The 25255-nt window shown below is 41.3% G+C and overlaps 1 protein-coding gene across 1 annotated transcript in view; it reads right to left on the bottom strand.

The window, feature by feature from the left end:
* The window catches only part of adcyap1a (adenylate cyclase activating polypeptide 1a), a gene marked incomplete at both ends in the record, with an annotated part of 34046 nt that extends 9192 nt beyond the window's left edge, over window positions 1-24854 (bottom strand). Inside the window, 7 exon segments of the mRNA XM_080751774.1 lie at window positions 5140-5329; window positions 20417-20434; window positions 20436-20562; window positions 21082-21219; window positions 22684-22788; window positions 23719-23853; window positions 24757-24854. Coding sequence (XP_080607900.1) covers window positions 5140-5329; window positions 20417-20434; window positions 20436-20562; window positions 21082-21219; window positions 22684-22788; window positions 23719-23853; window positions 24757-24854 — 811 coding nt within the window.
* Between the last annotated feature and the right edge of the window lie 401 nt (window positions 24855-25255).

Here is a 25255-nt window from a genome sequence, read left to right as displayed (position 1 = left end):
AGGAAGCTTTGGACAAAGAAAGGGGAGGAGCCAAACCTTGTTCCTTTTTTACACCTAAAAAGGAGGTAGTGCCCGCAGATGCAAAAAAATAAATTGAGTCTAGGAATGGTGGCACCCGGCTGGCTTTCTATAGTGTTCCAGACTTCCACTTTTCCACTTAGGTAGAGGTTTGGGTTGTGTAGTTAGTAGTTACCTTGGCATGATGTAACTCCAAACTCCAAAGGTGACAAAGCTGAATATGTAACATCAAAACCAGTAGACCTACTGTAACCAGTAGGTCAACTTCCTATTGATTTTACTTTTTGAAGATCCAGATCTATAACTACACAGCCAAAACCTCTACCAAAGTGGTCTTGCCCTTTAATGCCCTTTAAGGTCAGCCCTCTCTTTCTGAAGAGACCAACTAACAGTACAAGCAGGTCTAGTGGAAGACCAGGACCTGAACCGCAACACATCTGTCTTTAGCCTACCCTAGTAGACCTTGTACCAGTGAACTGTACATGAAACTGTACCTTTTCCTATGCAAACTTCTAATAAAGTCTTCCATCAACCAAAGCCCACCCTGAAACACTACACTCCTACAGTATTTATTCTATATGCCGGTTACTAGCTCACATAGCACACTGATCCAATACAGTCCATGAAGTAAAGTGGGCCGAGCAAGAATTCTGTAGTTTACTTGATCTCCTCATTTCTACTTGCCGGAATCCATTATTAATAGCCATTATCACCAACTCTTTGTTATCATTATTAGTAATTATTATTATTAATGTATTTGTTTATATTTTTTTACTTTAGCTATCTTTTTTCTGTATCTGTCCTGTGCTACATTGCTGTGGTGACTGCTGCCATGACAACTGAATTCCCCTTGCAGGATCAATAAAGCTCTTTCTACTCCTCGAATGAATGAAAACTTCCATTCAAGCTTATTCAAGGCCTTATTAATACAAATATTCAGCACAATGTGTCTATTGATGGTCTATTTTCGCCTATTTTGAAATGCCCAGATTTCAGGGTTCATGTGGTTAACAAGGGAGCAAGAGTTAAACAGCAACCACATTATACTTTTATAAATAGATTTCTTTCCAAAACGTGACAGAGATATATCATCCCAATAGCCCATGTGTGCTTAGGGCTAGAATAGATGCTGCGGATGCTATTGCCAAGAAAGAAACAAAATGTGTCTCTCCTTGGTTCTAAAATTAGGCTATTACCACAAGCAATTTACAGTGTTGCTCAAACTACCGGCGAAGGTAAGCATTCTCTCATCTATCTCGAAAACAGCCCTTCCGCGAATCCCTGCCAGAGCCACAGGGGCTTTCGATGAGGTCTTTCGGACAAATATATGACACCATTAGGCCATTTCCCACAGTGCAACAGCATATCAGGGAGAAGTGAAATGCTCCAGGATGACACCCCTGTGCATTCTTAGCTCTGCACGTCTTCAAACACTTGGAACAGGCTTAATTGGATGATTTAGGGCTTGCGACAGATGTTGTCGCGTGGTTGAAATGTTTTCTAATTTGCCTCTCATGCTAATTGGAGCTTAGCAATGATGTTCATTAGGCTATGCCACGCAGAAATGGTAGTGACGCTGTCAAGAGTGGTGTTTTCTTCATTATTCTCTGTCGGGTGGAAACCTCATATTATGTCCGAAACTGTACTTTTCAGTTTGATGCTTTAGTGTGACGCTGTGCGGCTGTAGTATGATCAAGTGGGGTTTTTAATTCACAAAAGTTAGAACATGCAGATGAGAGGTTTCTGCCCGACAGCAACGATATAGTATCAAACTGCCCGGCAGGAAGACTGATATGACACGCTGATTCATAGGGTCTGAAACACAGGCCTATCTGAAAGCCCAGTCCACACTAGTCTCGCGTAGCCAGACAACTATGCCACAATCTCTGAATGCTATATAGAGTCTGGAACAGCAGCTCCCGAACAGCGAGTATCGAAAACGGGCATTACCGTTCAAAAAAATACATTTTAAAATGTCATTTCTGCTAAGCAGCACGCTAAACATGCTTATATGATTTTTATTTATATAATGATAAATGTGTGTGATGTGAGACGGAAACGGAAGTGACGTGGGGGCTTCACTTCCACTTCATCTTCGCACTCATCATTTCTTCCCCGGTCTGCCAGACTGTATGCTGGGAGCATTTGACCAAATCGCGGAGGCAACAGTCTGGCCACGCGAGACTAAGTCCACACTGGACTGTGATTCGCGGGGGGAACACGTCAGTCCGAAGTCTCATTACTCCGTCTACGTGGCTACGCGTGTGGTTAGGGCTATGGTGGTAATGGGGGCACGGTGGCGCAGTTAGAGCTGGGGGGGACGCTGGGCGCCGGGGCCGTGTTTCCTCCTCCACGTCATCAGCGCCCACACCCTAGGTGGGGTTGGCGAAAGGGCCTTTCTGTGTTGAGTTTGCATGTTCTCCTCATGTCTCCTATACCCTCACAAAAAACATGCAGTAATCCTGGTTTCTATACTGCCTCCCCCTGGCCACCCGGGACTCCCCAGGCGTGGCAGAGGGGGAGCAGAAACCAGGATTACAGGTTAGGCAATTGGCACTGGGTGAAAAAATGGGTTACAAAATCGTGGGATAAAAATTATGAAGACAAAAAGAGATATGGTTATTAATGGGAGAGTCGCACCGAACGCAACATATAATGCGTGTCGGAACAACATCACACACCCGTGATTCGCAACGCAACAAGTTGCAACTTGCAACCAGTGGCAAGAGGTTAGGTCAATAATAACTGAGCATATTCATTCAATTAATGTTAACTAGTCCTGTGCCCGGGGGCGTGCCGTGCATATGAGTGCACAGTAGGCCTAAATGAGGGATTGAATGTCCCTGAGGACTGAGGAGTCTCAGAAGTAGGCTAATGTTGGAGAATCCAGACCGGTGCCCGTTGGGCAGAATATCCGTCTGTCTGTCTGTCTGTCTGTCTGTCTGTCTGTCTGTCTGTCTGTCTGTGACCCTTTCATGTCCATACATTATATGGAGAACTCTTATATCTGTCTGTATGGCTCTCTTTTATGCCCATATGGTGTTCTGTGTCCAGGCCAGTCTGTGATGTAATCTCCAAATGTGGGTACTGTAGTGATGTCAGTTTTAGCCAAAATAATTGGCTAAAACCCTCTGGGACTCAAATTATATAAAAAAAACAGTCTTTCGTCTCTTGTGCAGGTGATACGTCATTTAGTAGCAGATGTCAAACATGACAGTGAATACATTAAGTGACAGATAAGTGTTGCTGCCTTCTTTCTATCTACCTTGCCTCTTATTGGACTTCCCACACCCACACTCTCTGATATTAATATATTTAAATCTATCTATCTATCTATCTATCTATCTATCTATCTATCTATCTATCTATCTATCTATCTATCTATCTATCTATATATCTATCTATCTATCTATCGATCTCTATCTATCGAATTTCTTTATGAGGTGCGGGCATTAGTGTTGCTGAGCCTTTTTTGAGCAGCGTCAAGCTCTCCAAAAAGTGACCGAGTGTGTAGGTGTGTAGGTGTGTAGGAGTGTGTCTAATAGTCGTCTAAATGCAGACCGTCTATATTTAGACGACTATTAGGCGTCTATTAGTCGTCTAGTCTAAGTTTAGACGACAAAAAAACTTTCAAATCTATACCACTATTAGACCACTTTTAGACGGCGTGCTTAGTGGGGAGATACTGTCCAGGGCAAGCTGCCTAATCAGCTATGACAGTAAATTAATTTGATTCATAAAGCATATTACAACAGTAATTTATTTATTTATTGCTTGCCTTCTATTTAGAAATATGTTTTCATATCCAATTATGTGTGCAATTCATCAGGTATATTGATTGTCTAAAAGCTAATATGGGGAATCATGGCTCCCACTGAAAGGGAATCAATCAAATAAATGGTATTGGTAATAAGCAGCTGCCAATCTGCCAAACAAGAGAATTGTTTGAAAACCCTATTTCTTTAAGATGTAACCAGTGGTAATACGTTTACTTTAAATTGTACTTTTTTTGGATGATGATGATGATGGATCACTCCACTATTACAAAGACAAATATTATACTTTTGACTCATTGCACTTCTAGGAAAGGGAAAAAGTAGACCTATATTTCTTAAGCCTATTTTTGAGCGGTGCTAACCGCTCCTATAGACCGCTTTTTTACCAAAACCATGATGTCACAAATGATGATGACATGAGTCCGCTAGACCAATGAAACACTTCGATTCTGTTGATCTGTCCATGATGTCATAGTCACATAGGCACCCGATTGGTTAACTCTGATTTAGAACGCGTATAGGCCGCCTAAATACGTCATAAAAAATGATTGAGCGGTGCTAACCTTGAATTTCAAAATTGTATTAGATCAGGACAGGACAGGAGTCAGGTCAGGACGTTCTTTGAATTTCTCAATTGTATGAGTCATGTATTTATCTATAATACATGAAAACAAACCACACTTTTAGACAGAGCGCTTTAATCACAGGGCCCTGTCTAAAAGTGTGGTTTGTTTTCATGTATTATAGAGATATCCAGCTCAAGACAATTTTGAAATTCAAAGAATATAAATAAACAGCTTATGATTATCATGTAGATCGAAGTACGAGCTTTACCACGCCTAACCAACCCCATATCCTGGACACTTCATGGGAGCGAAAATACAGTAGAACCTCCTTCTCCTCTTTGGATCTGCAACTACTGTTGAATTTTGTACAATCGGTCTCTCATCTTGCCGGCCTTCTGGCTAAACTGGGACAGTGATCATGAAGGTGATACCTATAATAATGTCATGTTTGGCAGATCCTTGCAGATGTCAGCACTGAGTGACAGAGAGAATGTTTGCAAGATGTCTAGAATGTCTAGAACCACTCCACAGCAGATGTGGGAAAGTCTCGACCAAACAAGTCCAGTATTTGTCTGCAACTCTACAGATCCTTTTGTCATTGTCAAGTAAAGCAATAGAAACTGTGCATGACATTCCAGCTGCTCTTCATGATCTTTGGTCTTGGGCTTCTCAGCCATCATTTTGCAAGAAGACATCAAATATCGTCAGATATTAACACTCTGCCACATGCCAGACTTGTCTTTTCGAATGACTTTGTCTTCAAAGTATCTGGTTGGTACCGTATCGCTTCTCTGCCGCTCTCAGGTCTGTCTCCACCTGGTAGCCACGCCACACCTGGAAGTGGCTCATTGGGTGGCTGATGGGGAACGCCACCGGGAGGAAACATTTCTTCTCCTCTCGGTCGAAGACGTAGCGGATCTTCTGAAACTCAAAGGACAGAATCTCCTCGCCATCCTCACCCTGGTCCCTCTGGAGAGCCACGAGCTCAGCAGAACCGTTATTTGGCGTATGTACCAACTTTGCTAGGGTGGCCTTTTGTGGGTCAGGTTCCTTGGAGCAGGTGAGCCAGCAGTGCACGTGCACGGACCAATAGCCCCCCCTCAAAAGCTCCTAGTTAGATCTCTGGACCTAGCTGACAGTCCTCCGCCAGGCAGGCCACGCACCGTCTATCCCATCCCCTGCCTTCTGGTCTCTTTCTGGCAGAGACTTTGCCCGAGGCTCCTCTTGCTGGCTAACTGGCTGTTAGCAGTGCACTAAATTTCAAACCGATACTGGTTTAAAGATGAAGTGCCATGATTTCACTCCCCCTAAAATACGATCATCAGGTATTATACTAGTACAAACTGTGGCACCACCTCTTTAACAACACTGTCTTCTGACCCTAACCCTAACCCTAACCTTAACCCTATTATGGAGACTTCCTAATTGTTGGAAGTCTGATCATGTTTCCTATATATGATATATAGGAAACATGATCACAATAGATTGTGATGTAGAAATGACATCATGTAAATGATTGAATGGAATTGGTTTATATTGATGATGTATATTGTGAATATTAATTATTAACCTAGTGATTGTGAATGCTAGCTTGACGATGCTGATAAATGCTGATAAATGCTGACTTGGCGATTGTGAATACTGCTCATGTTGAATTCGGCTAATTCATGGTCAGCTATTGATTGATCACGGCCATTTGATTGAAGACACACAAAGCATATATGATTATTTAAAGAAAAACAAGGCTTGAAAATTGTCCACAATGTATCTCCCTAAATATATTTGCACCGCTCACTTCGCACGGGTGCGATTTTTTTATCCTATTTTAGAAAATAGCCTATAGTGGGTGGGCGGGTGGGCAGACCGACCATGGACCACTGTCGCAAACATCCAGTCTTGCGTACCGTTGCTCCAATCCTCACCAAACTTGCCACAAACACTGTTCAGGGTTCTGCCATCAGAATAGTCTTACTAGAGGGGTGCAGTCGGTAGCGCTGTCGCCTCACCGCTAGAAGGTCCTGTGTCCTCCCCATGTCCCCTAGGGTAGGTATACCTCACAAAAACATGCAGTAATCCTGGTCTCTATACTGCCTCTCCTTGGCCAGCCAGGGCAACTGATGGAGAGGAAAGGAACTGTTGGAATAACGTGTTCCTTCCACGCGTTACGTCATACTAAGGAAACTCATTGCCACAGGCACACCATTACTCCAATCCTCAACAAAGTGGCAAAAATGCCGTTCAGGGATTTGCGACCATTGATACTGAAGGCCACATAGCTGCCCAGTTTATTGAAAATAGACAATCTACAATTGGACAATATTTAAATTTCAAAGCACCAATATTAAGATTCCGTTTCCTTTTGTGCCACACAGAAAGTGGTGATCAATAAAAGTGATGATATAACGTGTAAGCCGATATAACGGCTTACATGTGTGCAAATGCGAAGAGGGAAATGACAGGGTCTCTATAAGACAATGCGTGTGTGTGTGTGTGTGTGTGTGTGTGTGTGAGTGTGTGTGTGTGTGTGTGTGTGTGTGTGTGTGTGTGTGTGTGTGTGTGTGTGTGTGTGTGTGTGTGTGTGTGTGTGTGTGTGTGTGTGTGTGTAACTTTTTGCATTTCTTGTCAGAGATGACTAAACGTGGGCTCAGGGACATCTTTGCTCGTGAGCTATACTGCCCTACAAAGGCAGAGTGCAGTAACTACGTTTTCGAATTTCACAAAAAAATGGGTTTAAAAGTGTTACAGCTTATCAGCCAAATGAGATAAAGATATAAAAGTGATATTACACTGATTGTACATCTGTTCTTGAGGTAATTGTTCATCCCCCAATATCATGAAGGCTAATTTGACCGTTGGGCAAGACAAATAAGTCAGTGTGTCCCAAAACGTAGTTACTGCACTCTGCCTTTGTAGGGCAGTATAATTTATCTTGGTTTAAGGTGCACTTTAGACATACAGTACAGTATACAGTATGAGCAAACACAGCAGGTACTGTATATCCATGTCATAGATAATGATTTATGACTACAGCGTTATTGTACTAAGATGATTAGTGTCAAGCTGCTCTACTGCTTTGATTCAATCTCTTTTATTGAGCAGTGAACGGCTTACAGTAGCTTGATTGTGCACCACATACCGGTAACTGTCCCCTACGCCTACAGTGTGTGTGTGTGTGTGTGTGTGTGTGTGTGTGTGTGTGTGCGTGCGTGCGTGCGTGCGTGTGTGCGCGCGCGCACGTGCGCGCATGCATGCACGTGTGTTCTCTGTTAACTATTTCTTTGTAGCTTTCATTGTCTGTTCCTCTTTGTTGATTTACAATTTAATTACATCATATTGGGCAAATTGATGGATAAATAAAGTGATGTTATGTACAGCATACTGCATATTCATTGTGCACAGACCTGTGTGTGCATGTGTGTATGCATGTACTGTATGTCTCTGTGTGTGAGTGCATGAGTTTGTGCGTGCATGCATAAATGCAGTGGCGTAAAGTAGCAACAAGTACATTTACTCCAGTGCAATTTTGAAGTATTTCAGTGGGCTACTTTTAATTCTACTCCACTACATCTCAGAGGCAAATATTATAATTTTACTCCACTACAATTATTTGAAAACTGCTAATTACTAATTACTACTAATGAAAACTGCTAATTACTAATTACTACTAATTACTTTGTAGATTTTGATTATTATTACAAAACATACAGGGCAGGAATTTCAGGGAGGCAATGAAGGCCATGGCCGTCGTTGCCCCACAGTTTGGCCTTGTGACCCTCCAAAAAATGGCATGCCCTGAGGCCACAGTGGCCTTACTGCCCCAGCTGACTGTACCACTTTCTCCTCTCTTTCTTGTCATGTAGACAACAATGTCTTTTGTTGAGATTCTCAGCTATACTGTATCTTCATCCATGCCTTACCCCTTATCGCTATAAACGTCTTTGCCTTTGTTTTACTATTTTGGAAAAACATTTTAAAATACTTCAAATAGCCGATGTACATCGGCACGTTGTGAGCTTGTAGATCAGCTATTTGAAATATTAAAAATGTCAAAAAGGTTTAGGGATAAGGGGTAAGGCATGGATGAAAATAGAGCCCTCTGAATTTTGACGTCTCCTTCTTTAAACCAATGCCAGGGGTCATCAATGAGCCCGTACACAGACAAATGTGTCCATGGCAAGAATTGTCCATGTCCCCAGCAAATCTTCTATTTACAAAATAAAAATACTACAGCCAGTATACAGTGGCTGACTTGCCAGTATCCAGGGTTTCTTCAGTATAGGTAGGACAGTTCAAGTATACTTTGTTACAATGCATCTACTGTATACAGGCTACATTACTTGAGTTTATAGCCGACTCATCACACCTTTCACTTTTATTTCAGAAAATAGTATTTTATTCAACTGGATTATCATTGGACACCTCTTTACTCAAAACAAATCAGAATATAATTGCAAGTCACTCGATGATATTGGATTATACACAGATTCCACACTGTTCATATTCAAAATAGGCACTCTCATCAAAATGCCTGCTGTCCATTGTTGTATGCTGATGTATAAAATAGGTTTAAAGTTGTTGAACAGATTTTTATGATCCAGAAATGCCATTGCAGAGAACCATACCATAGAAATGGCTTCCAAGCCAATGAATAATCTGATTTTAATTTAACAATTTAAGAGCTGCGTTTCTCAAATGCCCTTTGACTTTAACATTCTAATAAAGAACCCAGGTTTTTTTTACGCAAATGAATAATGACCGGTAGATGACGTCAATATGACAATTCCTCTCCATGTGTCTTTAGTGCTTTGAACAGTTCAAAGCCATCACTTAAGAAAGAATAGAAAGTGAAGAAGGTAAGAGATTTTAAAGCAATTTTTGAAAATGGGTTATAAATTGCTCCATCTAAGTCCTCCCTCTCTGCTTTCCTACTTACTGGGATGAGGACTAACCACTCTCCCTCTTTAAAAACACATGCATGTGTTCTCTCCATCATGTCTACTGGACTGGTATACATTTAGTATTTTATTCATGGTAATATTGTTGACCACTCCTTTTGTATGTCCGTGGCAAAAATAGATTTTGAGGAAAATGTCCATCACAAGCCCAGGGGTTGATGACCCCTGACCAATGCAGTAAGTTTGATTTGTGCAGGGCTGAGGTTTCTTTCACTGCAGATAGTCTACATTTCAAAATCATCCTTAACCCTTAAATTCAATTAATTCTTTCAATGGACTAAACCTTGTTTGATTTGATAGCTTCTTGCCCTAGCATTTGGCCTTTGTGCCCTCAAAAAACTGACAACACCAAATGCCAATTGGCCTTGCCCTTAAAACGACAAAATTCTAGGCCTGGAAGTGGAAACATACATTAATCACTTCAGCCCTATAGATCTACAAGCTCATAATGCTTCACGATGCGACGCATAGTGTGAGCTTGTTCTTCTAATGACACAAGGAGGAAGTGACATCATCAGGGGATCAGGTGACAGCTGAGTAATGAGTAAATCCAAATACAGTCCTCTGTCGACCCCTGGACCCCATTACCTCTGAACCAGCCGGCTACATGTACGTCATGGTAACTCGGGCTGCCATGACGTCTTGTCCAGAGGAATACTAATTGTGGCTCCATATATCGTTGCTGTCGTGTCGGGTCTGAAACCTCTTATCTCCATATTCATTTTGTAAATTGATGCCCTATTTGATTATGCTACAGAACAGCATCAAACAAAAGTATCCAAAATATAGCAGAAATACAAGCTCGAAACATGGTGCGAAACTTGGTGGCTATTTTTGAATCCTGAAAAGTAACAGTTTTGGACATACTGCATGAGGTTTCAACCCGACAGAGACGATATGTTGTTGCTGTTGTATCTCCAATTCTCCATATTTCAATGTTTTATGTGCTTTGTTTTTTCTTTCCGCAAATGAATGGCTTCTTTGTCATACTACTATAGTGTCATACAAAAGTTGCAAAAAAAAAGCCGTTCTGCAAGCTCACAACGTATTGCATTGTGACACTTTTATGCTTGTGTTGTATTGTAGATCTGCTATTTTTGTCAATTATCTTTAAGTGAAATGTATAGTGGTTAAGTGTGTCTGTGTGGATGGTCTCCAGAAGAAGGGGTTATGAGAGAGGGAGGATAGGAGGAAAGAGGATGGGAGAGGGTGAGAGGGAGAGATACAAGAGAGAATAGGTGAGGGGGAGAAGGGCAAGGGGATAGACAGAGAGTGTAGGAGTGAGCTCAGACAATGGGAGGAATGCAGACTGAGAAAACATAGTCTCGCGTAGCCAGACAACTATTCCACAATCTCAGAATGCTATAGAGTCTGGAACGGCAGCTCCCTAACGGCGAGTATCGGAAGTAGCCAGTGCTGCACTGAACTGTAGTCCCATTGGAAACATAACAGAAACACAATAGCTCAGACAAAGCCATTCGAGCGGCCTATTCTTGTTATGGGTGTATAGTTTAAGAACACGTTTGAAAACAACACCAATAACACCAGAGAAAGACGAAATAACACCCCCAGAAATATTGAAAGGAGACATAACGCTTCCAGTAGGACATGTTATTGCTACTGCACCAAGGGAACGGTTGCGTCACATCCGCTTTATCTCGCACTCATCGTTTCTATTTCCGTGCCCCAGACTGTTGACGAGAGCATTTCGCAAATCGCGGAGTCAACAGTCTGGCCACGCGAGACTAGAAAAAACAGCAAGGGGAGCATGAGAAGGAGAGATGCCTGATCGCGATGCTTGTAAGCTTGTAGTTTGATTGTTTTCATTGTGTAATACTGGCACACCATTCAATTTTTAATTCAGTGGCGCTTTATTGGCATGAGAAAACATATGTTTGAATTGCTGAGGAAGTGTTACTTAAAACATAACATAATAAAAGATATTGCCTAAGAAGACGTGGCACCCTTGGAGACCTGTGCACCGAGGAGCTGTGACCTGAGCACCTTTTCTATATATATTTTGTTTCTCCTTTTGGTTGAGATACAGTAAGGCCATCAGGCAGACTGGTCTGATTATTATCTCCACCAGGCCGAAAGGCATGGCCGAGACTTATGTTTTGCACCCTGTCTGTCCGTCTGTGTGTCCGTCCATCCGTCTGTAACCAGGTAATCTCCGGCACCGTTGTCCCAGTTGCTGCCAAACTGTACACACACACTTCCTGGATGCCCATTTATCACATGGGCCTGTTTTAGAGCCACCATGAGGCCGTTATTTGCAAAACAATTATTTTGACAGTACTCTTACATATTTTGTCCAAAAACCACTCAAATCGGTAGACAGAATCTCTATAGTCATGTGATCAACATGGATCTGTCCGATTTTCCATATTCCATCCTGATTGGCTAAAATTGGCTTCCAAAGTCTGCAGGATTGGTCACCAAGAGGCCGACATATTTTTCTTCTCCAGATTTTATCCAAAAATCATGCTAATCAATACACATTATCTCTATAGTCATGTGATCAAAAAGGACCTGTCCGATATTTCATAATCCATCCTAACATTGGCTTCCAAAGTTTGCTGGATTGGTCCATTTTGAACAAAATGCCTCATATCATGAACGCAGCATGCAATTTCCGTGAAATTTGGTATGCAAATTCCCACAAGGTCGAGGACAAATGCCACCATTTTCACATTGGCCTGTTATAGCACCATCAGCAGGTTGACTTTTGCAAACACATTTTGAAACAAAATGTCTCAAATCATGAATGCAGCGTCCGATTTCCGTGATATGAGAGATTAGAGATACTTTTGGAAATGCTTTACATTTTACTGTTTATGTGATTGCGTGTTTGCCTGAGTTGAGTGAGTTCATGAGTCCTAACCTCTGAGAGATTGATGTCCTGATTTAACTTCACACATCAAACATTAATTTGAGCCATCGGGGGAAAGACTTTGGACTAGGTGTAAAGTGTAACAGGTGTAAACAGTTTTTTAACTGTTTACAGGTAAACATGACTCAGCTGCTTTTCATGTGTGACACAGCAGTATTGGGCACTTAGTGTGCAAAATGTCAAGCGATCGATATGCCTGAGTCACGACGAGTGACAAAACAGTATTGGTGTTTACAGTACATAGTCCTGGAATATCTTAGAATTTTAGCTGACCATTATTGCTCTAGCCCCAAGCACAACTAGTGACATTCCTAGCTTGCCTTAACATTTATCAGTTTATCAATATCCCCCTAACCACAGGGATACTTGGGTAAATGTCTTGAGCTTGCTGAAAATAAAGCACACGAAGAAGAATCATCACAAGCCTGTGATCATAAGCCCCTCCTACAGCATACCCTGCTTTAACATCAATTATAACATCAATTGGACCAGATTTTCACAAAACTCATATCATGGTGATTGAAACAAGGCTTTAAACTAGTCACAGGAACCATAAAGTATTTATGACAATGTTTATTAAGGTAAGAAAATCAAATGTAAAGGTTCGGGGGAAACGAATGGAATCCTATGGAGAACATGTTGCTTTTGGTACCAGAACAGCGCAAGTAACGGCCAAAGATATTGATTGATTGATTGATTGATTGAAGACTTTATTAGAAGTTTGCATAGGAAAAGGTACAGTTTCATGACGGTACAGTTCACTGGTACAAGGTCTACTAAAAGGAGATCCATGAAAAGACTAAGCTTATTTCCACAGGAAACCATTTAAGTATCTCATATAACATTGAATGACAGACGAATAGAACACAGTACTATGCAGTAGATATGTAAAGAAAAGAAAAATGAGAGAACAAAAAAAGAGTCTAAACAGTAAGTAAGTAAGTATATACAAAGAAGGGGCAGGGGAGGGGAGGGTTGGGCTGCCTGTAAGTGGTTTCTCAGGGCAATTTTAAAGGATGCTAGTGATCCACACTCCTTTATGACCTTCGGTAAGGCTTTCCACATTTTGGTGGTATAGCAGAAAAAAGAGTTTGACCGTTTGTTGGTTTTGACTCTGGGTTGAAAGTGATCTGTGGCGCTGCCTCTGGTGTTGTAGTTATGGACATCCTTAATGTTTATAAAGTATTTTGACAGGTACTTGGGTATCATAGTGGTGTAGTGTATCTTGTACACCAGGCCCATTGCAAGTTGCTGTACTCTGTCATCTACTCTGAGCCACCCCACTCTTAACTGGTGAGTAGCGGTGAGGTGAGTCTGATAGGGAAGGTTAAGCAGGACCCTAATTAGTTTATTTTGGGCTGTTTGGAGTTTAGTTTTCAGGGCTTGTGGGGCGTCACGATACCATACGTGGACTCCGTAGTCAAAGAGGGGCTGGATTATTGCACCAGCTATGGTCTTCAGTGTGTTGAAATTGACCATTGGGGCGATCCTCTGTAGGAAACGAGTTCGTTGGTTGTATTTATTTATTACTTTAGAACTCATCTTTTCACTGGAAAGATTAGCTTCAAGGATACATCCTAAGTAAGAGATTTAGTTTTTTCGTGTTATGACCTTGTCACCCACTTTGATTGTGAAGTTATCGACTTTTTTGAGGTTATGATTTGATCCAAAGAGGATGGACTCAGTTTTTCCCAGGTGAATTGTCATTAAGCCATGTGCAGATCTGTGTTCAGAGTTAAGTGTCTTTTCAACCTGCAAGTGGTCCTTGCCCGAGACTAGGAGAGCCGAGTCATCCGCGAACAGGAACAGGTTGCAGTCACAAGCAGATGCCATGTCGTTCACGTATATTAGGAACAACAGAGGTCCCAGTATGCTACCTTGAGGAACACCACAGCTTACTGGGAGGGGGGGGGACAGGGTACCGTTAATCTCCACCACCTGTTCCCTCCCCACCAGGTAAGATTGCATCCAACTCACTGCTGCGCTGTCAAGACCGATGGCTTTTAGTTTCTCAATCAGAATAGAATGATTTACGGTGTCAAATGCCTTCTGGAGGTCCATCATGACCATGCCGCTATATTTGCCGTCATCCGCTTCGCGTTTGATTTGGTCAGTCAAATAGAGAAGGCATGTGTCAGTGGAATGAGATTTTCTGAATCCAGATTGGAACTCGTAAATCATAGATAGGAACTTTTAGTTCCGTGTTTGCTTCAAGTTAAATCCGGACAACTGGCCCCCTGGTTTTTCCATTGTGTTTTTGCCTTATTATGCTTCCCTTAGGTACACTCGTTAAAAAGCGTAGTATTTCATTCCATTGCTACGCTAATGATGATGTTCAGCTTTCCCTGTCTTTGTGGTTACAAACACCATTGACTCAGTTCAGCAGCCATTCCTGAATTGGCTCTCACCATTTTTTATTAAATAGAAACATTTGGAGATTAAGGTTCAGAGGTAATAGGTCACACAGACAAAGTTGTTCAACATGAGGAGACGAATATGTGTAATGAAGTTTCATGGATGCACGTTAAACAGGGCATACATTTTACCTCAAATTTGACATTATTCAATTGAGCACCAAACAGCATTGACTCAGTTCAGCCGTTCCTTATATTGTCTCTTTCATTCTTTCCTTCTTGGATGAACACAAATGTTTTAACACTGAATGAAAGCAAGACTGAATTAATTTGACAGCAATTTAAAATGTTATTATCAGTTCAGTGGTCAACGTGATATTTTTTCCCAATTTACGCTTTTGGCCAGGATAAAGGCCCATCTGACACCTTTCAAAAAAGTCATCCACACTTTTATTTCTTCGAGACTGTATTGCTGCAATGCTCTGTAAGCAGGCATTGATCAGTCAGGTATCATCTACAGCTTGTGAAATGCTGCCGCTCGCCTCCTCACTGGCAAGAAAATGCGCAACCATATCACCCCAGTCCTAGCCTCACTCCACTGGATTTTTGATTGTTTGTTTTTAAAGCCCAAAATGGGCTGGCCCCTCCATATTTATTTATTTGATCTCATTCAGCCATACTTCCCAACCATATTCGGTCGCAATAAATTAAATTAAATTAAAAAAAATGAAAATACATTGAAAACCTGGCTTGAACATTTGCTAAAAATAGAGATGCCATGGTGTTAATGTGGTTAACAGACATTGTTTAAATATTAAATCTATATTTCCCAGAAGACAAATGTGTGTATTTAATTCAGTCTGACCAGAAGCAGGGCTATATCAAATATCTTAGGGGTAAAAAAGCAGAGTCATGGTTATCCCTCCCCCAGCTGATCGAACCCTTAAAAAACCATGGGCACCGAGGCTGATTGAACCCTGGCTATTCATACTCGTATGGTATGCGTGTGGGGTGGGGCTGCCTGCCTGCTGCGTATGTTGTCTGCACGGGCACACTTTTATGAATCGCCACTCATTGCTCCTTTTCCCCTGCAGGTCTATTCATCAACCAGCCCCTCCCTCGCTGCCACCAGACAGACGCTTACATGGCCAGTAAAAAAAAAGAGAAAGAAACCACCGCCAAGAAGAACCCAAGCCATTTGAGTGAAATATACATGCAGCCTGATCTCTGTGGAGCCTTTGGATGGAAGGCCACCGATGACTCCACCCACTCCCATGTTGCATCCTCCTGTGGGTTCTGGTTGCCAGGCAACGTCTTGCTCATTGCGTTAGTGGGGGTTAAGAAGGGCTCTGGCGTGGGGCTGGAGGGATCGGATCATCCCATTGATCAGCCCTGCTCCACACACCACTCCGCTGAGAGCTCGGGGGTCACCGCCGCAAGGATCAAAGCAGAAACCTCCCGTCTCCATGATCTAACTTTTTTTCTTTAAAAAAAAAATTAAAGCCCCTACGTGATCATACTCACATCACACAAAAGTACTTTCTTTATTTATTTATTAAAATCCACCCGACAGAGACGATATAAGGTGTGTGTGTGTGTGTGTGTGTGTGTGTGTGCATGCGTGCGTGCGTGCGTGCGTGCGTGCGTGCGTGCGCGCGCGTGCGTGCGTGTGAGTGTGCGTGTGTGGGCGTGTGTGGGCGTTTGGGTCTATAAAGATGTTGCAGGAGGAGCCAGGTGGGCTGCAGGGTGATCCAGACAAAGCATCTGCGATGTCTGGGGAAAAGGTCCCTCACTACGGTGGCCTGTTAGGACATATTAGGAGATGGAGGCTCCACCAGGGATCATTTAGCATCATCGTCTGGCATGACAGACAGGCTATGAGAAGGAATGAAAAAAAGTCGGGAAGGAGTGGCCTGGAGCTGTGGTCCAGATTAGGGTTAACAATTCTGGGTTCTTAACGGTTCCCTTTAACGATTCCTAAAGGGGGTTCCAAATGGACCCAACCAGGTGTGTAACTCTGAGAGTGTACAAATTTGGTTCCATTTGTACACTCTGAGAGTTATGGTAGTCCTTGAAATTAAAAAGTTTGAGAACCACTGGTATTGTAATTGTAGTTGATGTGAAGTCCACATAACCAGCCCTGACAGTGTGGTAACAAAACGGTTCGGGAAACGGTTCCAAATGTGATGGAACCGGTTTCCGGTTCCGATTTTAAATGGTAATTGGTGCATTGCATTTATATAGTGCCTTTATCCAAGGCGTTTTACATAGATTGTGAATGTTGGATCCAGTACCTCCGGTTTCGGATCCCAACCATAGTCCAGATATGCTTGCAGGAGTTGCAAACCTGCCCGGTGGGAGGGCTCCTTTTGGAGGGTATTTCACATGCTGTGAGTTTCTCCCTTAACTTGAGTGCAAGTCGGTGGTCGTGTATTATTTTTCACAGTCTGTCCTCAACAAGTTTCATAGTCTGTATTCCTATGCAGAGATGATGTGTTGGTAATGTGATTGCACCACTCCCTGTAACCGACCAACTGTTCCTGCCGTCACAGGCAGAACTCCTGGAGAGGTGCAAAGTGCCACAGGGCAGCATATGGTGCCGGTGAGGTGAGGTGATGCCTCCCACATCTTTTTTACTCATGCTGTCCTAAGGGGGCATCAACTCCCAGACATACTGGTGCCACTGTTTCACATCCTGAGTCACTGAGTCACTCCGAGAGTGGTACAAATACTCTCTCATTTCTACCACTTGTTTACCTTTCAGCATCATATTCTGTATGGTGACCTGCAAAGCCACTAGAATACTACTTTCCATCAAGTCCACTTCACAATGTTTGACTGGTAGTGGGGAAACATTATGCACAACACTTTTTGTATTCTTTATTTTAAAATATAGAGGTTGATGTTGAGCCCTAAAAGGGCTTTATATAATAGTGAGTTTGCTGAGCTGTCTCTTCACTCCTCTGGATGGTGCCAGCCTATGTGAGCACCCTGATAACGTTCTAGTGGTAATGCATGTTGTCTGCATTGTTTGTTTTTGCTAAAGTTTGTCCTCTTGATATGCTTTTGATTCAAACTTAAGACGATATTGGCTCCAAAGATTAGACGAAAATGTTCTTGTTTACAAAAATTTATTCATACAAATTTTACAACACTTTTTTCTTAAAACATTTATAGACTTGACCCCTGAGGATCGCCAGTGGTAATTGCTCTAATAGTAATTTTCTACACAGTAAACATAGATAAATATATAGATAGCTATCAATTTTGAAGATTCAACTTCATATTTAGTAAGGCTATTGGCGCTTTCAATAGAATACCTATGTGTCATGAAGAGTGGGAAATTGTGATGTTTGCCTCTCAATCATTCACAAAAATCTTAGCTCTCTAAAAAAATAAATTGCAATGGAAAGCAGCACAAGCAGGAATGCTTGAAGCCTATTATAAGCTTGACGGGCATTGAAGGATTTCTACCAAATATGTTTTTGCAAGCACAATGAAAACAACAACCAAAATGAATGGTGGAATGTGTGAGCCGATGATGTGCAGCATTGTAGGGCCACTAAATAGCCATCTGTGATTTCGTGGCGATTCTAAAGTTGAAGCAAGAAGGCACCACAACAGCCGCAAGCTGCTTCCTGCGTCACAAAGCCTAGAGGGGAATGCAGAATTACACAAAAAAAGGTTGATTTCATACAACATGACTCACGGGTGGGTCAGGCACAAGATCGAAGAAACTTTTTCTCCCTGGTGTTTGGGAACTACAGATCAAAACACACAGTGTCTGCAGTTTTTGTAGCCTGATGTATTATTGTAGTCTCTCCTTCAGGAGGTTAGTTACGAAGGGTGCAGCAGGGGTTGGGTTTGAGTGATGGGGCTGGGAAAGGGGCAGGGTTTCTGCTTCTAAGAATGGCACCATTTTGTAGCTGTCGGGCAGAAACAGAAATCTCCACATGCTAACCTTTTGTGTTTTTTCCCCATAAATTAACGCCCTATTGTATACACTACAGCGTCACACAAAAGTATCAAAAGTAGCAGATCTACAACCTCGAAAGGCAGCACGTTTTGAGCTTGTGGTTCTGCTACTTTCGCCATTTTTAAATTTGAATCCTGAAAAGTTACAGTTTTTAACATATGAAGTTTCCACCCGACAGAGACGATTTATAAACTAATGAAGCTTGATTTAACAGGATTTTATTGTATTTATTTATTTTTACAATGGGCATTCATTCAGGCTTGAGAAGTAAAATTTGTAACCTTTTCTCCATTCACTGCTAAGCTCAGCATGGTCTGTCTACCACGGTCTTGGTCAGTCAATACATCTTTCTATGTTATTCTCTCGTGTTCTTTTTCTCCTGCGGCTCTAATCTCCATTCGCCAATAAACTTAATCCAATTGTGCAGCAATTCATTTCTAGACCATTTTGATAGCCTGTAAATCTATACCTTTGGGCCGTCCAAATAAAGAATTACGCAAAGACTGATTTGTCCAATTGCAAATTGTGTTAGTGTACTGTACCATACATTAGTGACACAGAATTCTGTGTTAAGTCATTCAGTTGAACCAAAAACCTAATAAGGCTCGACATTGAGCTGAGAGATTCTTCTTGCAATCACTAATTAACATTTGTTAGAGCTTCCCTCAGTGGAGGTCAGCGGTGTCAACACACAGAAAACAGAACAACATTCAGGAATCAGACAGAAAGTGAACAAAGCCCACCTCTAGGTGCAGTAGCTGACGCAGGTTTGGTTGCTAGAGAGCAACCGCTTTAATCATGCGTTGCTTTACATTGGTTCACATGACTGAAAGGGAGCCAAAATACACCAAGAAAGTTCAAGACAAAAGTTCTTAAAGTGCCTCTGGTATATACAGTATGTCTCTGTGAAAACCAATTGATGGACTTCACTTGCCATATAAAAAGCATATTTTCTATAGAATTATTATTATTAATAACATTAATAATCATCATTTGAGGGCCTGGTTGTGCTTTTATGGCAATGTGACACTTATAGTATTGTATGGCCAGAGGGACATGTAAAGCCTTTGACAGAATTCCAGGTTTACATGCTTGTTCAAACACAGAGATAGATCACAAGATTGGCACTTTTACACATGATTGGAAGGTGTAAGAAGTTCATGTTTGTAAACACTGAGTAAGAGAAGAAGGACAAAGAAAAACCTCAGAAGTACTCTGGTCCTCATCTCATCTCAACACTTCTAATATAATAAGAACTTTAAAAAAAGTGGATTATCTACAAAGTCATTCTTTGTTAACCACCTCAACCCCATGCATCCTTATCCATATTCTGGAGGGACATTAACCATATAAACAGCAGATCTTCAAGCTCACAACAATGCCCGACGCGTTGTGAGCTTGTAGGTCAGCTATTTATTGGCGAAAAAGATTTGGTGACGGGTGTAAATGTACTGAGCACTGAGACAACTCAGATTGAAATTACTAAGTCTAGAGCGTGGTCAAAACCAGCTGGTGCATGTCTGGTCTCAGATGCTCTATTAAGATGCTGTTTATCATCGCAAGAACATCCTTTACATAAACTAATAGGATGTCGCCGGTCATTCTGATCCATTCATATCAATGAACATTGATATGTATAACATATCAGTCTCTATATAGGCACAGTCTACATTCATCCGCATTTCATCTTGAGTTGCGGCTAAACAGGTGAAAACAAAGCTAATAGTCTTCAAAACTCTAGAGAGAGACAGGAGGAGCACATATGAGGTAGAAGGAAATCGAGTTGGAGTAATAGACAAAATTATAGTTCACAAAGGTTATAAAGCTGACAAGAGAGACGGAGGGGACAGGAGAATTTGCCCCCCCAAAAAAACACGCCTCAGGAAAGAACCTGGGGACTCACCGGAAATTCGGGAGAGAACTGTTTCAGCAAGTCTCCCAGAATTGCCTCAAACTCATCCCCATCCGGGAGGGCATCAAAGTCTATGTCTTGTAGGATTTGGTGAAAGCCTATGTCCTCCAGGCTGTTGTGAATATAAAGACAACTAATCTCTTAATTTCACTTTCCAAAAAGCATAACATTGAATGCATTGATTGTCTTTTAAACTATTTATTTTCCTCTCACAATCATCTGTGTTTTGCTAAATGTTTAAAAGACAGGGTTGTTGGAGCATTATTATACGGTCTGTGTGAACAACGTTCTACTCTCAATCAATAGGTCTACAAATAAGGAATATTAAAATGAATACATAAATATAGGCTATATTCAATAATGAACAAAAAGATTGGTCCACGATATAGATATATGCATTCTCAAGTGCTGAAGTACAAAATAAAACAATATTATTATCAAAATATTCATTTTAATAGCTTACTTCATACATAAATACATGTTTAAGAACACAAAAGCGATCCACTGTATCTGTTATCTCAAAATGACTTTATCTGGGGGGGCTGTACACATATTTTAGTTTGGTCTTTTTTTTTAGAGGTGCTACAAATATGCCAGCCGGCGTCCTTTGTTTCTATATTTCTGTCTATACCTTCTCCCCAGGACTGCCGCCAGGTATTTCTTGACTGCCATTTGCTTTCGGTAGCGGCTGTAACTGTCCGTGAAGATGCCATCGGAGTGTCGTTTCGACAGTGGCTCAGAATCGTCGTCCAGGGTGTTCCCTCCTCCACTGTGATGAAGAGACAACAAGCACACATTATACATTCACTGTCACAGTCAGTCAGTCAGCCAGCAAGGTGATGATAGCCTACGACCTACGTTCATCCCCAGGATGTATTGTGCCACGTAGCCTATACCGTCCTTAACTCTTAGATTAGGAGTAGGACTACATGGCTTCAAGTGAACCCCTTCGCTTAAGGTAACAGGAAGAGTGGGCACCTTTGATGTAAAATTGGTTATTTGGTACAAAATGTAAAAGAAACATATATACTGTATATATATATTGGAAAATGATGTTAAGTAGGCTATATATGATGAGAAAATGATTGAACATTTGACAATTAAGGTCTGATATTTCTACAATTACAAATTGCTACAAAATATGTAGATCATTTTGGGCATGAACAAGAACATTTTTGGTCTGATAATGATGTAACGTGCATGTTCACATCATATATACTTCACATTAATTAAGACCATTTTTCAAATATTCTATTTTTTCACATTTTGGACACCATATCACATTTTACTCTTCCTTATAGTGCCCACTTGAATCCCCTTTTACCATTTGTAACTGCAGTCAAAGTATTCTTGTTCTTTCTTACTTTCTTTCTTTCTGGTCTTTTTGGCGCAGTGATCAACAACGAGATATGCTTAATACTCACTCATTAGGCTAATTTGCATCGTTGAATTTCCATCTTGAACCTCCGGGACCATGCAAGTCCCATAAATTATTCATATGAAGGAATAAAAAAAGCCTGTTGTGGATTCTGTTTGTCCCAACGAGACATAATGTGAGACTGAGAAATCATTCCAAGCAAAATGCTCATTGTGCTTCTGGCTAATTATAAGGAGACCTTGTTCAGTGAGCGTACATGGGGCGTCCGAGACGAGTAGTCAGTCCATTCAAGGATGAGACACAGACACAAAAACAAAAAAATGCAGAAGACAAGAGAGCATTTAAAATATTAGTCAAAACAAACAAACAAAAACAAACAAAAAAGGAGAGGAAACGTCCAAATATGTTGGATTAACACAGTGGTTCTCAAACCTTTTCATGTCAAGGACCTCCAAATTGACACTTATTAGCCCACGGACCACCATTTGAAAAGATATGCCAGGGACCCCCAATAAGAGAAGATTTGTACGACTAGTAGTGATTCTCAGGACCCCCAGTTTGACAGGCATTAGGCTATGGACCCCCATCTAATGGCATTTCTATCTCTGAGACCCCAATTTATATTGTGAAATAAATGTTAATTTAACTCTGAGAGTGTACAAATGAAACACATGGACCAGTTAGGGTCCATTTGGTTCCATTTGTCGGCTACACTCAGAGTTACATACCCATAAGGGTCCATTTGGTTCCTAACTATCATTTAGCTGGGGACCCCCTGGAACTTCCTCAAGGACCCCACTTTGAGAACCAATGGATTAAACAACAGAGACGAGACGACAGCCAACATGTCCTTACCCTACACGTTTTGCCATGAGAGAATGGAGATATTTTCGCGCTGATATCTGACCCAGCGCTGTCCTGTAGGCTTTGTTGAACATGCCGTCTGCATGCCTCTCCGTTCTGTAAATCACCACAGCGCAATGAGAGAGAGGCGATGGCGATGCATTCAACTTTTGAGCCGAACGCGAATGAAAATACAAGCCTGGCACCGAGGAGGCTACAACTAAACCGCGCCGTATACCACTGTTTCCCAAACAGTGGGTCGGGACCCATTTGTGGGTCGCAGACAATTTTGTATGGGTCCCCTTTGCTTTCCTACTGTTTTTAATTATTATTTCAAAAGAAAAAAAAAACATTACCCAAAAGCTAAGAAAAAAGAAAGAAAAAAAGTAATTTCATTAATATAAAATGAAGAATCTAAGAAATTCCATAAATTAGAAAACAAATGTTTAAGAAGTTTGGGAACCACTGGCCTATACAGCCAGCTTTAAATTGTTGGTGTAGAAGTGATCTTCACTTCTACACACCAACAATTAAAACTTCACTTGATGGCTATAAATAACCATATCTATAGCCTATGTCTGGGCAGAAACCTCTTATCTCCATATTTTATATAAATTAACGCACTATCCTATAGATTATAGAATCTACTTCATACAACAGCATCACACAAAAGTAGCAAAATTAGTTTTGAGCTTGCAGATCTGCAACTTTTGCTGCTTTTGAATCATTAAAAGTAACCGTTTTGGACATGAGCAGAGACGACTGTGGTGCCCATTCAATGTTTTCACATTTTCACGTCTTAAACACGAATTCGTCACAGATAAATGCAACCATCATCGTCGAGATGCATGCAGTCTCAATGATAGGTCGCCTACTGTAGATCAAAGTAATTATGGAAGAAAAAAAATGCTTCTAAACAAAAATGTTTTGGACAAATACATAGGCTAGCCTACTACATAGGCTGCAGTAGCCTACTATAAATTAACATACAACAAACAACATAAATGAACGGAAATACCACTCCAATAAAAGCATGATGATAGTCACCTTTTCTCTGGAGGATAATACAACACGTAGCTGTCCTCCGCAACAGAGGGAGCGCTTCTCGAAGCCATCTGGTCGCGGTCAAACTCCAGCTGCGGTAACGTGTTCCCGTCCTCATCATAAACCTCATTCTCTAGTCTGAAAATAAGACCAATAGTTTGTCCATCCATCTCCATCTCCATATATTTTCTTTTCTTTTCCTTTTTTCGTAAATTAATGCTCTACTTGATCATAGGCTATACAGCGTCACACAAAAGCATCAAAACAACAAAAATGTTAATGCAAAAGAACAAAAACTCCCAAAGTAGGCTAGGTCTACCTTTTTCCCCGCAATTAGGCCTATTCATAATATCAAAAGGGATATGGACTAACTGGGGATCGGACAAATTAACTTCAAATTTGAACAACTGGGGCTATATCATTCATTCATCACACATTGCAGCATTGATCAAAAGTTTGATAAAATAATTTAGATTTCATGAAGGATATTAATTCCAAATAGGGCCCATTTAAATCCATTTAATTGTGTTTTCACTCAAATCGATTTATTTATGTCAAACAGGAAAACATAGGCCTATAAATCATCATATTTGTGAGTGTAAGATACATTCTGAGCGAATTGACGTTGATGGGGATACCCATAACACCCCACTTCCAACTAATTAGGCTATATTCCCGCCCCTCCCCTGGGAATATTGCCTGGCATAATTTAGTAGGCCTGTCCTATATGTCAAAAGCGCTGTCAAATGATCCGAATAATTGATCCAAACCAAGGCTGCTATACCCAGAATATGGGCTACATGCAGTCAGTGACTCTTGTCAATAACACACCTTTAATTGTCAAACTCACTACCTTTAGTGCCTCCAATAAAAAACTGTTCTCAGAAACAGTTGAATTAAGCGATTTCCCATTGCATGCACGACCGTCCTGTCCTGTTGCTTGCCGGAATGCCGGGTATGTCTATTCTTACCTTGCATGTAAAAACTTTTCTCAAAATACATGTTCGTCTATGTGTATGAAACATAAGAAAACGTACATACCTAAGGTTAGGATAGTTAAGCCCCATGGGTGAGCAGTGGACATTGTAGTGCATTATGATTCCATAGATGAGTACGGCTAATGTCGCCTTACTTGACATTGTCCAGCCTGCTGCAAACATAAATAAAAAACAACAACTCACTATTAGGTATATATGCACAACTGTAGGCTATTATACACGTGCCTTGCATCACATTGTTGATTAAAACAAATAATTCTAGGTTATCACTTATTATTATAGATTATTTAATAGACCTTCTTGATTCTACACTTCAAGCTTGAGCATCATTAGGAGGCATTTCCAAAACTTCTTCTTACCTATGGCAGTGTCTACTGTCTAGAGACGCTGTACACGATCCGATGAAGATCTCAACTGGAAGAATGAGATAGGATCTCCCCCCCCACACACACACTCTCTCTCTCTCTCTCTCTCTCTCTCTCTCTCTCTCTCTCTCTCTCTCTCTCTCTCTCTCTCTCTCTCTCTCTCTCTCTCTTATTCCC

This window comes from Nannobrachium achirus, assembly GCF_963921795.1.
Source record: "Nannobrachium achirus genome assembly, chromosome: 21".
Lineage (NCBI taxonomy): Eukaryota > Metazoa > Chordata > Actinopteri > Myctophiformes > Myctophidae > Nannobrachium > Nannobrachium achirus.
The sequence above is the reverse complement of the archived record's forward strand: the minus strand, read 5'-3'. Positions and strand labels throughout refer to the sequence as shown.